The sequence below is a fragment of the Astyanax mexicanus genome, chromosome 14, assembly GCF_023375975.1.
Source record: "Astyanax mexicanus isolate ESR-SI-001 chromosome 14, AstMex3_surface, whole genome shotgun sequence".
NCBI lineage: Eukaryota > Metazoa > Chordata > Actinopteri > Characiformes > Acestrorhamphidae > Astyanax > Astyanax mexicanus.
The window spans coordinates 22,548,018-22,560,121 of NC_064421.1; the positions used below are offsets into that span (position 1 = coordinate 22,548,018).

Sequence of the window (12,104 nt, forward strand, 5' to 3'; positions counted from 1 at the left end):
CAATTATTGTGAATAAAATTGTGGTATGTCAAATTTCTTTAAAACAGTGGATTTTATTTATTTACTTAAGATATTTAAGAATTATTTTAGATTCCAATTCCGATGCCTTTATATTCTCAATAATTACAAATTCATTTGGTATTGAGTATTAAAATTGTAATTATTATTGTTTATTTAAATTATTTCTGGGTCAATACATCATCCAAAAAACAGGGGTTATTGTGAAAGGCCTAGTAAAAAAAACAACTTATCAGGCTTATGTAAGTTATACAAATCTCAACATTACTCTATTTAAAGTTCTCATGCATGTATCATTTAAAACCATATGCTCTGTGTGTGTAAGACAAAGCCTTTTGTCGATCCCTCTTGAGCACACTCAGGCGATCAGAGTAACTAAAAAAAAGGGAGATGACCAGAGGTTTAGCCAGCAGACGATGTTTATTACTTGCATTTTTGCCCATGACATTTCACTGCAGCTCTGGAGTAACCTTTTTGCTGAGTAAAAAAATATTTTTTTTACACAATCCAAATGCTCATAACAACCACTACAAAAAAATCCATACTGTACAACATAAAAATATATAATTTTCATAATCTTGGAACAATCTGTACAACGTTTTAAAATGTATTTACAGATACTTAATGCATTTTTTTTGAAAGAGATTTTTTTTTACTGAAATAAAGAAGTGCTTTTCACTATGGTCCTTTTCTCCAAGCTATTTCTGCTGCTCAGCGTCGTACAGCTGGACTGGCCAGGAGGCTTAGGATGGAGGACAGGCAATGCAGTTTCTCCTTTACCAGCTCTGGTAGCTTCTCATTCTCCTTATACCTACGAGAAATAGGAAAATATTAAAAATAGCCATTGGAGGAAATGCATTTTAAAACAGCCAGCCTCTCATTCCTACTTAAATGTATGTTACCTTGTGATGTGTCCTTCTGGGGAGGTGAACGTGATACAGGAGACCCCTGCTTGGACCACTAGCTGGGATCCATCATTAAACTGAACCCACACTTCTCCAGTTGTTAGCTAAAAATACAAATGTATGTCAGTGAATTGACTATGATGGTCTACAAATGATTTAGCAAAGCTTTGGTAAAATTATAAATACATGGTATTTTACAAAAACAAAACAAACACAAAATTTGTGTAACATAGACCTTTTATAATTAACTGTATACAGTGTAAGTGATAGTGTATTTCAAATAAAGAGTGTGTGTTATGTATAGCATCCTAACCCATACTGTATGTTCTATGTTTTATTCTGTGCTACTGCTGCAATGGCAATTTTACCTGTGAGGCCCAACCAATGTTGGGTACAAAGATGGACTTAAGTACTTTTCCAGTATTGACATTATGCCCATCTTTGGCTGACTGGGGTGAGCTGCCTTTGGCCAGACTGGCTGTTGTGAAATCAGACCCATTGTAGGAAATCATCTGTAGTTAAGTGGGGGGAAAAAAGGAAATTGCATCATGTAACATCTAAAATTATACATTTGAGGTCAAACAAAAAACACACTGTATTTAGCAGCCCTTTACGTTTGTGTCATTAGGCTATCCGCTGTTGACATATTACAAATGATATGTAGTTACACTAATATGAGTCAACCTCACTTGACTATGGAATGGTGTAATAAAGCAACTATACTCATTTTAGGAGTGTGTGCAGTGTGCCCGAAAATGTAAATGGTGCATCACTTACAGAAGGGGTGATATGGGGTGCCTGGGGCGGACTCAGGCACACCTGAGCCACCTCAGCAGGCATTGCAGGACTCTGATCAGAAGCAGGCTGTGTTGCAGGGAATGAGGAGGTAGGGTTAGTTGGCCTCCTGAAAAACACAGAGTAAATATAGATGTAAGATATTTTAGGGCAAAAATAGCGGTTCTCCTACACCTGAAAGAACAACAAATTATAATTATAGTAAGTGCATTATTTCAATGTTTATCTTTAAAATATTTGAGTGGTATACAAATATAACATTTTGACATAATCCATAGAATCCAAGTCAGACCTGCCAATAGTGATGGGGAAGAAAGGTGTAGCTCTGGCACTACGCTGCTCCTCAGCACTTATTGCAGCCTCCAAAGAGAGACACATTCTGTGACCCTAACAAAATAAATACAAAAACATATTCTATGTATATAACAGTTTTTTTATTCATTTGTGCATAATATTTGAAACCTTATGAATACAGACAGAACAGAGCTGTACCACTGGAAATTGTGGGGGGCAGTGTTTCCAATAGTTCAAGGGGAAATACATCCACTGCTGCATGGGCAAAGCAAAAAGAAATAAACTCTGGCAGAAAGAAACTTGTGGCAAAACAAGTTTGCAATATTACCAGCCCTTTACACCAATGCCCTATGCCCCAATTTGTGAAGGTAACTTGTGAGATGTGGAATGTGGAATCTTAGAAACGTTATGCTCCCACTTTTGTAGTAATCACATTATTACAACTTCCTCTACAGTCACCCTGTTTGTTGTTTTTAGGAACCAACAACCATTCACATGTACAGAACACAGTATGTGCTTAGAGGTGAACAAGGACTACCACATGCATCTTTAATTAAAAACTTGTTTCCTTTAATGTGCAATGAATTAAAAACCACCATTACCTCATCTGCAAGCTCCATGTAGAGTCTGCACTCAGGACTGACACCACTCAGGCCAATATCCCCTTTCATCGTGTATGACTTTCCACTTTTCTCCACCACTCGTACCTGATCACCCGACCTGTGGGTTTTGGCACCTAAACAAGCAAGCAGAACACCTTGATATTTTTATCACCAAATGAAATGTTGTGCTATAGTGAGGACAAGGGAATATCGTCTTAACATACAATAATGTTGAATAAGCTTAGGATTAAAACTTTGAAGAAATAGAGGTTTACAAAAAATGTATTAATTAAATCATTTACACACCATCATAAAAGCACACTTCCAGGTCTGCATTAGGGGAGTTCTCCATCAACATGCATTTGGCAAACTTGGTGTACAAGGTTACTTTAGGAGTCTTTGACTTCACCAACTGAACAAACTTAGTAGCATACTGATACTTCTTCCAGTATTTCTCTAAAAGGAAAGTGTGAGAATAAATTATTGTGATTGTGAAAAAAAGATATGGAAAACAACTATTCTGCAAAACCATTCCACACATCAGGAATGTTACCTGGCAAATCCTCATAACTGCATATAAAAATATCTTCTGGGGGAGAAGGTGGATGGTCCAAGACAGGGAACCCTTTACCATCGTTGGGCTGGTACACAGTGACCTGAAAAAAAAAAAAAAAAAAGTCAATTGTTGATTACTTCCTTGACAGAGCTGTGAAATCAATGACATTTCTCCAACAAATGAATGACACAAAGAACAAACAAACAACTGTCATACCATGGATCCATCGCAGGATATCCTGAGCACTTCTTTGACCCTCTCCTGGGTTCCCTGGCCTTTCAAAAGCTCCATACACACTTCTCCTGTGTCTAGGATGCTGACCTGGAGAGGAAACATCATTATGCAAAACATATGAAAAAATGACTAAACACATTATACTTGCAACTTAATGCACAGAAAAGAAATCAGAAAAAAACTCTTGGAGTTATGAAAGCAGCAGTAAGCTAGAATTGGTATTTTACTTGTGTGCTTTTCCTAAAGGTAATGATTGTTATCAATGTCAACAGCAATCCAATTTCCATTGTCCTCTCCTAACTACGCTAGTGGTGGAGATAAACTGCCCAGCTATGGTTAGCGACCTAACATTTTAAGTAAAGAAATAGCCCATTTCCATGGACACAGCACACTGTTTGCATGTTGCTATGTTCTATACCAAATTCGAAGGCTTCAAGCTACTTTACAAGACCTGATTACGAGACAACATATTTCAGATCTTAACATACTGTCTGAAGCTCTGCTGACAAGAGATAACAAGGGCAAAACAAATAAGGCTGTATAAAAGTTATCCTAATGTACTCCCACTCACCACAGCATTTTTGGTCTTTTGTCTGATAGGCTTCAGTCTGGCTGCACACAGAGGAGGAAATGGACTCTTCTTCTCCTTTCCCACATTAGCTTTGCTCTTGGAAAGAGGTGCACCCTGTACATCTAGACAGTCCTTAGATGCAGGCAATTGCCCCCCTCCCAGTCCACCCCCCCTGCAGGGTCTTGGATTGTTCTGCAAGGATGAATGGCTGTATGAGTTTGGAGGAAGACCACTGGTTCCTCTCAGCATTGGTCTGTCACTGCAGGAAGGTACAGCCTCCAATGCTTCCCGCCCAGAATGAAAACTTCCACTGCTGCTGTGGCCGCTGACATCTGCTGGCCTCTTAAAAGACCCTTGTATTTAAAGAAAAACAAGAAGAAGAAGAAGTATTACTACTAGCAATACAATTACTAATAAAACTGTTTTGCTGTATGTCTTTACAAAAACTCCTTGGTTAAAAATAAAAAAGATCAAATCAAACAAGAGCTAAATACCATCTGTACTGAACCATGGCTGTGTCTCTGATTCAGCCATCTGCAGTCTGACTGGATGTGCTGGAGTAGAGAAGGAGGACCCAGGGCTGAAAGACACATGTAATAACTGACTATTAAAAACTGATTAGAAGTTTAACATGAAGAAATATCCAAAATCCTGAAGTTACATTGTATAATGCGCAATGCAGGTTGTTACAATGTAACAAAAACTAATGTGTTCAATATAGACAATTACTATTTTGAGTGTGACTGTGGGCACCAAACCATGACCACCTGGTGCATGATAATTTGGCCTTAGTTCTCAAAATGTTACACCCCATTATTCCCATGTATCATAAAAGACAGAGGTAGACTAAAAAGCCATATCACCCTTTGTCATATATTTTAAACAGTTTTCTCAATTAGATTATAATTATATTAACAGTTAATAAGCTTCTTACTTTGCAGGCTGTTTGACCGGGGGGGAAGGAAGCCGCCCATGTTCAGAATAGCCATGAGGAGTTTCCCGGTAGCTTGAAGCTGATGGGAAGATCCGATTGGAGCCTGGAATCACCTCCTCTGAGTGGCATCGCTCCAACTCCACCTCCTGCCTAGCATGGCTAAATCCAGCACCTGACCGATCAGAGGAGTGGGCACGTCTCAGGTATCGAGAATGGGGCCTTTCACGGTCTGCATCCACAAGAAGCCTCATATTGCCTGATGGATGTGGCTGCCAGTCTTGCCCACTCTTAAAACTGGAGCTAGTGGAGTGCTGCGACTGGCTGGGGAGCGGCACCATGCGGTTCGGTAAGGCCTGGCCAATCACCTGCCGGGCTTTCCTGTGGAGACGGCTGTTGCTGCTGCTCGTGGTGTTGGAAGCTGTAGATATTGTTGCTATGCCACTATCTATAGAGCCTCCCTCACTAGCGCCAGAATCTTTGCTTGCAGTGGGTCCACTCTGGGTCATAAAAGGGTGGTCCAGCACCGCTGAGAGGCTGGGTCTGAGAGTAGGGTCCTTCTGTAACAGCTGCCGAATCAGATCCTGAGCCTCAGCTGACACGTGAGTGGCCATCTGATACTCTCCTAAAACCACTTTGTTGAGGGTCTGTTTGACAGTGTCCGTATCGAAAGGAGGCCTGCCTGTTAGGAAGGCGTAGAACATGCAGCCCAGTGACCAGACATCAGACTCCAGGCCGTGGGCACTGCGTGTGGCTACCTCAGGAGAGATGTAGTTAGGTGTGCCGCACATGGTGAAGTGCTTCTCGCTGGGCAGTTTGAGCTGCGTGGCGAGACCAAAGTCTGCTATCTTAATGTTCATGCTGCTGCTGAGCAGCAGGTTAGATAGGGTCAGATCCCTGTGCATAATTCCATGGGTGTGCAGATACAGCATGCCCTTTACAATCTGATGCATGAAGAGTCTCACTGTGGGAAAAAAAAATAAAAAATCATTATACTAATACTACTGCAAGATATACACTGCTCAAAAAAATAAAGGGAACACTCAAATAACACATCCTAGATCTGAATGAATGAAATATTCTCATTGAATACTTTGTTCTGTACAAAGTTGAATGTGCTGACAACAAAATCACACAAAAATCATCAATGGAAATAAAATTTATTAACCAATGGAGGCCTGGATTTGGAGCCACACACAAAATTAAAGTGAAAAAACACACTACAGGCTGATCCAACTTTAATGTAATGTCCTTAAAACAAGTCAAAATGAGGCTCAGTATTGTGTGTGGCCTCCACGTGCCTGTATGACCTCCCTACAACGCCTGGGCATGCTCCTGATGAGGTGGCGGATGGTCTCCTGAGGGATCTCCTCCCAGACCTGGACTAAAGCATCCGCCAACTTCTGGACAGTCTGTGGTGCAACGTGACGTTGGTGGATGGAGCGAGACATGATGTCCCAGATGTGCTCAATCGGATTCAGGTCTGGGGAACGGGCAGGCCAGTCCATAGCTTCAATGCCTTCATCTTGCAGGAACTGCTGACACACTCCAGCCACATGAGGTCTAGCATTGTCCTGCATTAGGAGGAACCCAGGGCCAACCGCACCAGCATATGGTCTCACAAGGGGTCTGAGGATCTCATCTCGGGACCTAATGGCAGTCAGGCTACCTCTGGTGAGCACATGGAGGGCTGTGCGGCCCTCCAAAGAAATGCCACCCCACACCATTACTGACCCACTGCCAAACCGGTCATGCTGAAGGATGTTGCAGGCAGCAGACCGCTCTCCACGGCGTCTCCAGACTCTGTCACGTCTGTCATGTGCTCAGTATGAACCTGCTTTCATCTGTGAAGAGCACAAGGCGCCAGTGGCGAATTTGCCAATCCTGGTGTTCTCTGGCAAATGCCAAGCGTCCTGCACGGTGTTGGGCTGTGAGCACAACCCCCATCTGTGGACGTCGGGCCCTCATACCATCCTCATGGAGTCGGTTTCTAACCGTTTGTGCAGACACATGCACATTTGTGGCCTGCTGGAGGTCATTTTGCAGGGCTCTGGCAGTGCTCCTCCTGTTCCTTCTTGCACAAAGGCGGAGGTAGCGGTCCTGCTGCTCGGTTGTTGCCCTCCTACGGCCTCCTCCACGTCCTGGTGTACTGGCCTGTCTCCTGGTAGCGCCTCCAGCCTCTAGACACTACGCTGACAGACACAGCAAACCTTCTTGCCACAGCTCGCATTGATGTGCCATCCTGGATGAGCTGCACTACCTGAGCCACTTGTGTGGGTTGTAGAGTCCGTCTCATGCTACCACGAGTGTGAAAGAACCACCAACATTCAAAACTGACCAAAACATCAGCCAGACAGCATAGGTTCTGAGACGTGGTCTGTGGTCCCCACCTGCAGAACCACTCCTTTATTGAGTGTGTCTTGCTAATTGCCAATAATTTCCACCTGTTGTCTATTCCATTTGCACAACAGCAGGTGAAATTGATTGTCAATCAGTGTTGCTTCCTAAGTGGACAGTTTAATTTCACAGAAGTTTGATTTACTTGGAGTTATAGTGTGTTATTTGAGTGTTCCCTTTATTTTTTTGAGCAGTGTATATCATTTGGATCATCTTCTCACATTTTCATAACAATGTCAATTGTGAATAATGATTGGACAGATATTTCTCAATATTCACCATGAAGACAGATGCAATACATTAAACATTTGCTGCCAAAGCTTAAATATATTTTTGAGATGTGTATGTATTCATTCTGCCCGATGCTGCCCATTACATTCTTACAGTATACACAATACCCACATAATCTTATAAAAATATATATAAAATATATATATTTTGGTCCATACAATATACGCCAAAAACATCACAACAAATGTCCGTACCTACAAACTTCTAAAAAAATTAATGTACTGTGCCCTGAAATTAATGTCAATCCATGACAGATGCTGTAAATAATGTATACTGAAATACCAGAAATGTGTTTTCACAATCATATCACAATGACAATATATCTAGATTTCATGCACAGATTAATAAAAACACATGCAAAAGATGTCATGTAAATAACATCACTGCCTTTTCCATTAAGCATATTTATTGATTGCATATATTTAAAGCATTTAGGTTGCTTCTAACAACATAGTAATATATTAAATGAAATATGTAATTATATATTTTACTTTGTTTGCATCATTTATGCTATCCAGACTTTTAAGTACTTACCCCTTTGTCCGTTACAGTTAACCCCGCCCATTTAAAACACAATGTGCTTTTGGCTCTATTGTGTATAAGTGGTTGGTGCTGGCAACAATGTTTACATTTTCTTTTAGCAGATATGTGGGGGCAGCTTAAGCAAAAATTCCAATCTGCCTTTAATATTTATTAGGGGGGGGAATTGGTGTTATATTATGTCCCGCTCTTACATATCCAAACTGGATAAAATATTTGAAACATATCTATACCATTAAAATTAAAACATATTAATTCATTACAAACACAAAATCTCCTCACCTTCTTCTTCTGTGAAAGGTTTCTTCCTGTCTTTCAGATAGCGGCTCATCTCCCCATTATGGCACATCTCCAGCACCAGGTACACATAATTACTGTCCTCAAAGTAATTGTACAGCTTGAACCACGAAAAAGAATAAGGGGTGGGGGATCAACATATGGTTACAAAAATCTGATAACGAGCCGGACAAAGCTCTGAAAGTAAATAAGCTCTCTGTCAACAAGAAAAAACACTGATTTTTTTTTTTATTATTTCATATTATTATTAAATGAAAATCAGGTTAGTACAGCCCACCAGATCTACCTGAGCAAATCCCTGAAGGGAACTGTAACTCACCTCCAGTATTGACGGATGTTTTAACCGACACTGAATCTCTACCTCATTAATGACACGTTGGACCATGCCAGCTTTGTGCATGGCTTTCTTATCAATCTGCAGGCAAAAACACATGCAGACACAGACCACATAATTACCCAGAGCAGATGCCACACATATCCACAGCACTAAGGCGGAACAGCCATCTGCCTCTACACCAAAACACTGAAAAGGAACCAGGAAAGGACAGTCTTACCATTTTGATCGCCACCTCCAAGCCCGTGTTCACAGACTTAGCTCTGTAAACACATGCAAAGGATCCCTTACCAAGTAAGGTGAGAACCTTAAAGTCCTAAAATAGAAGAGAGTATCAATACAAGCTTCAAAAAAGTAAAAAGCATATCTTATAGAAATCATTCTACTTGTTTTAGTTTAATCTCAAGAGTTGCTTTAACACTGGTAAATTTACTTTGTAACAATGTTTTATTGTATCGTGATTGGGCTGGGCAATATTGAAAAATAATTCTCTCAATATTCATCAAATACTTGAGCAATTCTGGATTATGATTTTTAGTTCTTACATAACCACTTCAGTTTTACTTATAAACAGATAGCACCATTTAAATTGATGTCCAAGCTATTGTTTATTTTACATTTAATTTAATATTTTTTTCCAAAGAGTAAGCAGACACCTTTAACCTTATAAGAAGCTTTTATATTAAACGCAGTGTAAACATACCCTGCTTGTATTTCAATTAAGAATTAATTTAAAATATGAAAATCACTGCCACATACAAGAGTTCTTTACAGGTTTCTGTCAGAAACAAATGTCTGTCTACTGAGATTCCCTCTGGCAACTTCAATATGTAAAGATTTAGAATCTCGATTATATAATTTTAAAAATATTACTAAAACATAATTTCATTAATCAACTTAAGTAGATAAACCTCCCAGACCTATATTGTGGTAAATTTTGTTGTATTGTGATAGGTAGCTTTATTACACAATATCTTTCTGAGCAAATCGTAGATATTGTTAGTGCTTGAAGAAAACTGACCAATTCCACATTTTATTAAAAACACAGCAAGTAGTCCTGTTTAATTAGATAAAATGCAGCACACGATGAACAATATTTTTAAAGTACATTTTTAAAGAATTTGCCAATCTTTTCCATTTTGTGCCCATGTCATAATATCAGGACAGTTACTGTGATAAGATTTTGTTTTACCATACCACCCAGCCCCTAATCCCAAAGCTATACAAATTCTGTTTTTTTCTTCCTCAAATAAGAAGACTTTTATCCATCTTTATTTGAGGATGTCCAGGCATCCAAAGGATTTTGACATGTACTGCACACATTACATTAAAAAAAATCAGTGCAAGCAGTCTTGGTGTATTGAATAAAGTGCAGCACACGATTCTGAAATAATCATTTTAATAATTTTAAACCACTGATCCTGATTTTGTATGTGTGCCTGGATAAATATCAGGATAATATTGTGTATTGTGAAAATATCAGCATCACACAATCATCAAATCAATACCACAATGTATACTCTTATATAGAACATGTATCTCTATTTTGCCCTAAATAATGAGATTTTACCTCGATTGAAAGATCCCCGGACGTCCTAAGTATTTTTCCATTTATTGCGCATCTCTCGTTGTTTGTTAGGTTTTGCATTAAGGACTGAATCACGTCAAACATCTTTTTTTTCCAGCAGTCTTTAACGCGCAGCCTGTGCACCTGTTCCTGATGTGACCGCTGATCAGGTCGGTTCGCATGTGTGTGTTAGTGAGTGTGTGCGAGAGAGCGTGTCTGCGGCGTTGAGGCGTCCCTGGTTACCCGCAGCTGACAGTGACATTAGGCCGAGGCCGCAGACGCGCGTTTCTTCCCGCTGATGCACTTTAATTAGATGCCTGTACTGTCTCCTAGCAACAGCGCAAATCCCAATTCTCACAACACAAACTGCCAGACTGAGACCCACAGAGACTCAAACAGGCCTCAGACACTCGCTCACGCTCTTCTGTCGAGGTCTTTATTCTCCGCAGCGAAGTTGTTGTGTTAGCCAGCAGAACTCAGACAGCCACGACAGTCATTAGCTATAAACAGGCTAGCAAGCCAGGTGATAAGCAAGCTAGTTCGTTAGCTAGCCAACAAACATAACCTAACTAAAGTTATCTAACCGCATCGCTTCACGCCAAGCCGCCTCTAAACTACTAAAAACCTAAATTAGCGTTAGACAAGCCAACTCTAGCACAGTATAAACAGCGTATTAATCGTTTTTAACTCACGGTGGAAACGACGGTGAGCTAAAGCTGCTCCGCGACCTCACTTACCTCAATTTTGTCCCCGATTGAGACACTCATCTTCACTTCATATCATCCGTGGGGCCTAAACAGTGCTCCGCCGTCATAAAAACCCTTTTCTATTTCATAAACAGCTGCGCTTTATCCACATAATCCACGTAAAACACATTTAAACGTTGTACTTTTGTTCCCCTCCAAAATATTTGCTTTTCCTCCATTTTGAAAAGTCCGCCCGTTAGAATCGTGACGACGCAACCGGACGTCATGACGTTATCTACCAATAAGAGCTCAACGGAGCCAAACACGGAACAGCGCCTGCCTAGAGCAAAATAAAAGTCCTTAGCGCGTGCTATTTATCGTCATTTGTTGAGCGACCAGGACTTTCTAATAGCTAAAGAATTATTACTCCTACGTATGTTTTTTATGTTCTCTTTTTTTGAACACCTTTCTGCAACTTGTTGAAAAGAAATGAAAAATAATACCCTATTTGTAACTGTGTTCTCTGGCAATTCTCAATTTTAAAAAAGCTAGAGAATAATAAACTGGCTCTGTAGTGACCACTTTTTATTTTATTTATTTTATTTTATTTATTTATTGGTGAATGGGTTTATATGGAGCAGTTGAGCAAATGTTTAATATTTTTATGCTGAAACTCTACTCAACACAGAACAGTATCAAATGTTCCAGTACCAGTGCTAAAGCTATAATGTTAAAGTTTTAAGTCAGTTAAATGTATTTTGGCATCAGCATCATATTCACCAGTCAGTTCAGTAATGCTAGCACTTCTCTTGTCTGAAACTACACTGCCTGGCCAAAAAAAGTAAATGATCTGGTGTTGCTGCAGTTGGTCAGGTCTAGCTTCATCAACAGTATGTGCTTAAAGAATGAGTTCAGCTGACTACCTGAATATACTGAATGACCAGGTTATTCCATCAATTATTATTTTTCCCCTCATTGGACGGGCATATTCCAAGATGACAATGCCAGGATTCATTGGGCTGAAATTGTGAAAGAGTGATTCAGGGAGCATGGGATCATCATTTTCACACATAGATTGTTCACCAC

General features: G+C 40.1%; 1 protein-coding gene across 2 annotated transcripts; it reads right to left on the reverse strand.

Moving 5' to 3' along the window:
* Window positions 1-419: 419 nt before the first annotated feature.
* Window positions 420-11,299, reverse strand: plk4 (polo-like kinase 4 (Drosophila)). 2 transcript variants are annotated; one of them, XM_022672859.2, is made up of 16 exons: window positions 11,070-11,299; window positions 8,986-9,081; window positions 8,751-8,846; window positions 8,417-8,531; window positions 4,910-5,870; window positions 4,470-4,555; window positions 3,976-4,328; window positions 3,387-3,491; window positions 3,168-3,270; window positions 2,921-3,070; window positions 2,615-2,748; window positions 2,011-2,105; window positions 1,701-1,827; window positions 1,292-1,435; window positions 921-1,027; window positions 420-829 (listed from the first exon to the last, which is right to left on the reverse strand). In XM_022672859.2, the coding sequence occupies exons 1-16, from the start codon at window positions 11,097-11,099 to the stop codon at window positions 730-732; spliced, it is 2,802 nt and encodes a 933-aa protein (XP_022528580.2). In that variant the 5' UTR covers window positions 11,100-11,299; the 3' UTR covers window positions 420-729. The 2 variants fall into 2 exon arrangements, with proteins under 2 accessions (XP_022528580.2, XP_022528579.2); XM_022672858.2 differs by lacking the exon at window positions 11,070-11,299 and adding an exon at window positions 10,336-11,044.
* Between the last annotated feature and the right edge of the window lie 805 nt (window positions 11,300-12,104).

Bases quoted from the DNA above. Each gene is read 5' to 3' on its own strand.
- plk4 (XM_022672858.2), bottom strand. From the start codon at position 10,437: ATGTTTGACGTGATTCAGTCCTTAATGCAAAACCTAACAAACAACGAG. The intron at 8,532-8,750 runs GTGAGTTACAGT...TCGTGGTTCAAG, and splicing joins AACATCCGTCAATACTGGAG to CTGTACAATTACTTTGAGGA. The intron at 2,106-2,614 runs GTAATGGTGGTT...TTATTTTGTTAG, and splicing joins ACATGGAGCTTGCAGATGAG to GGTCACAGAATGTGTCTCTC.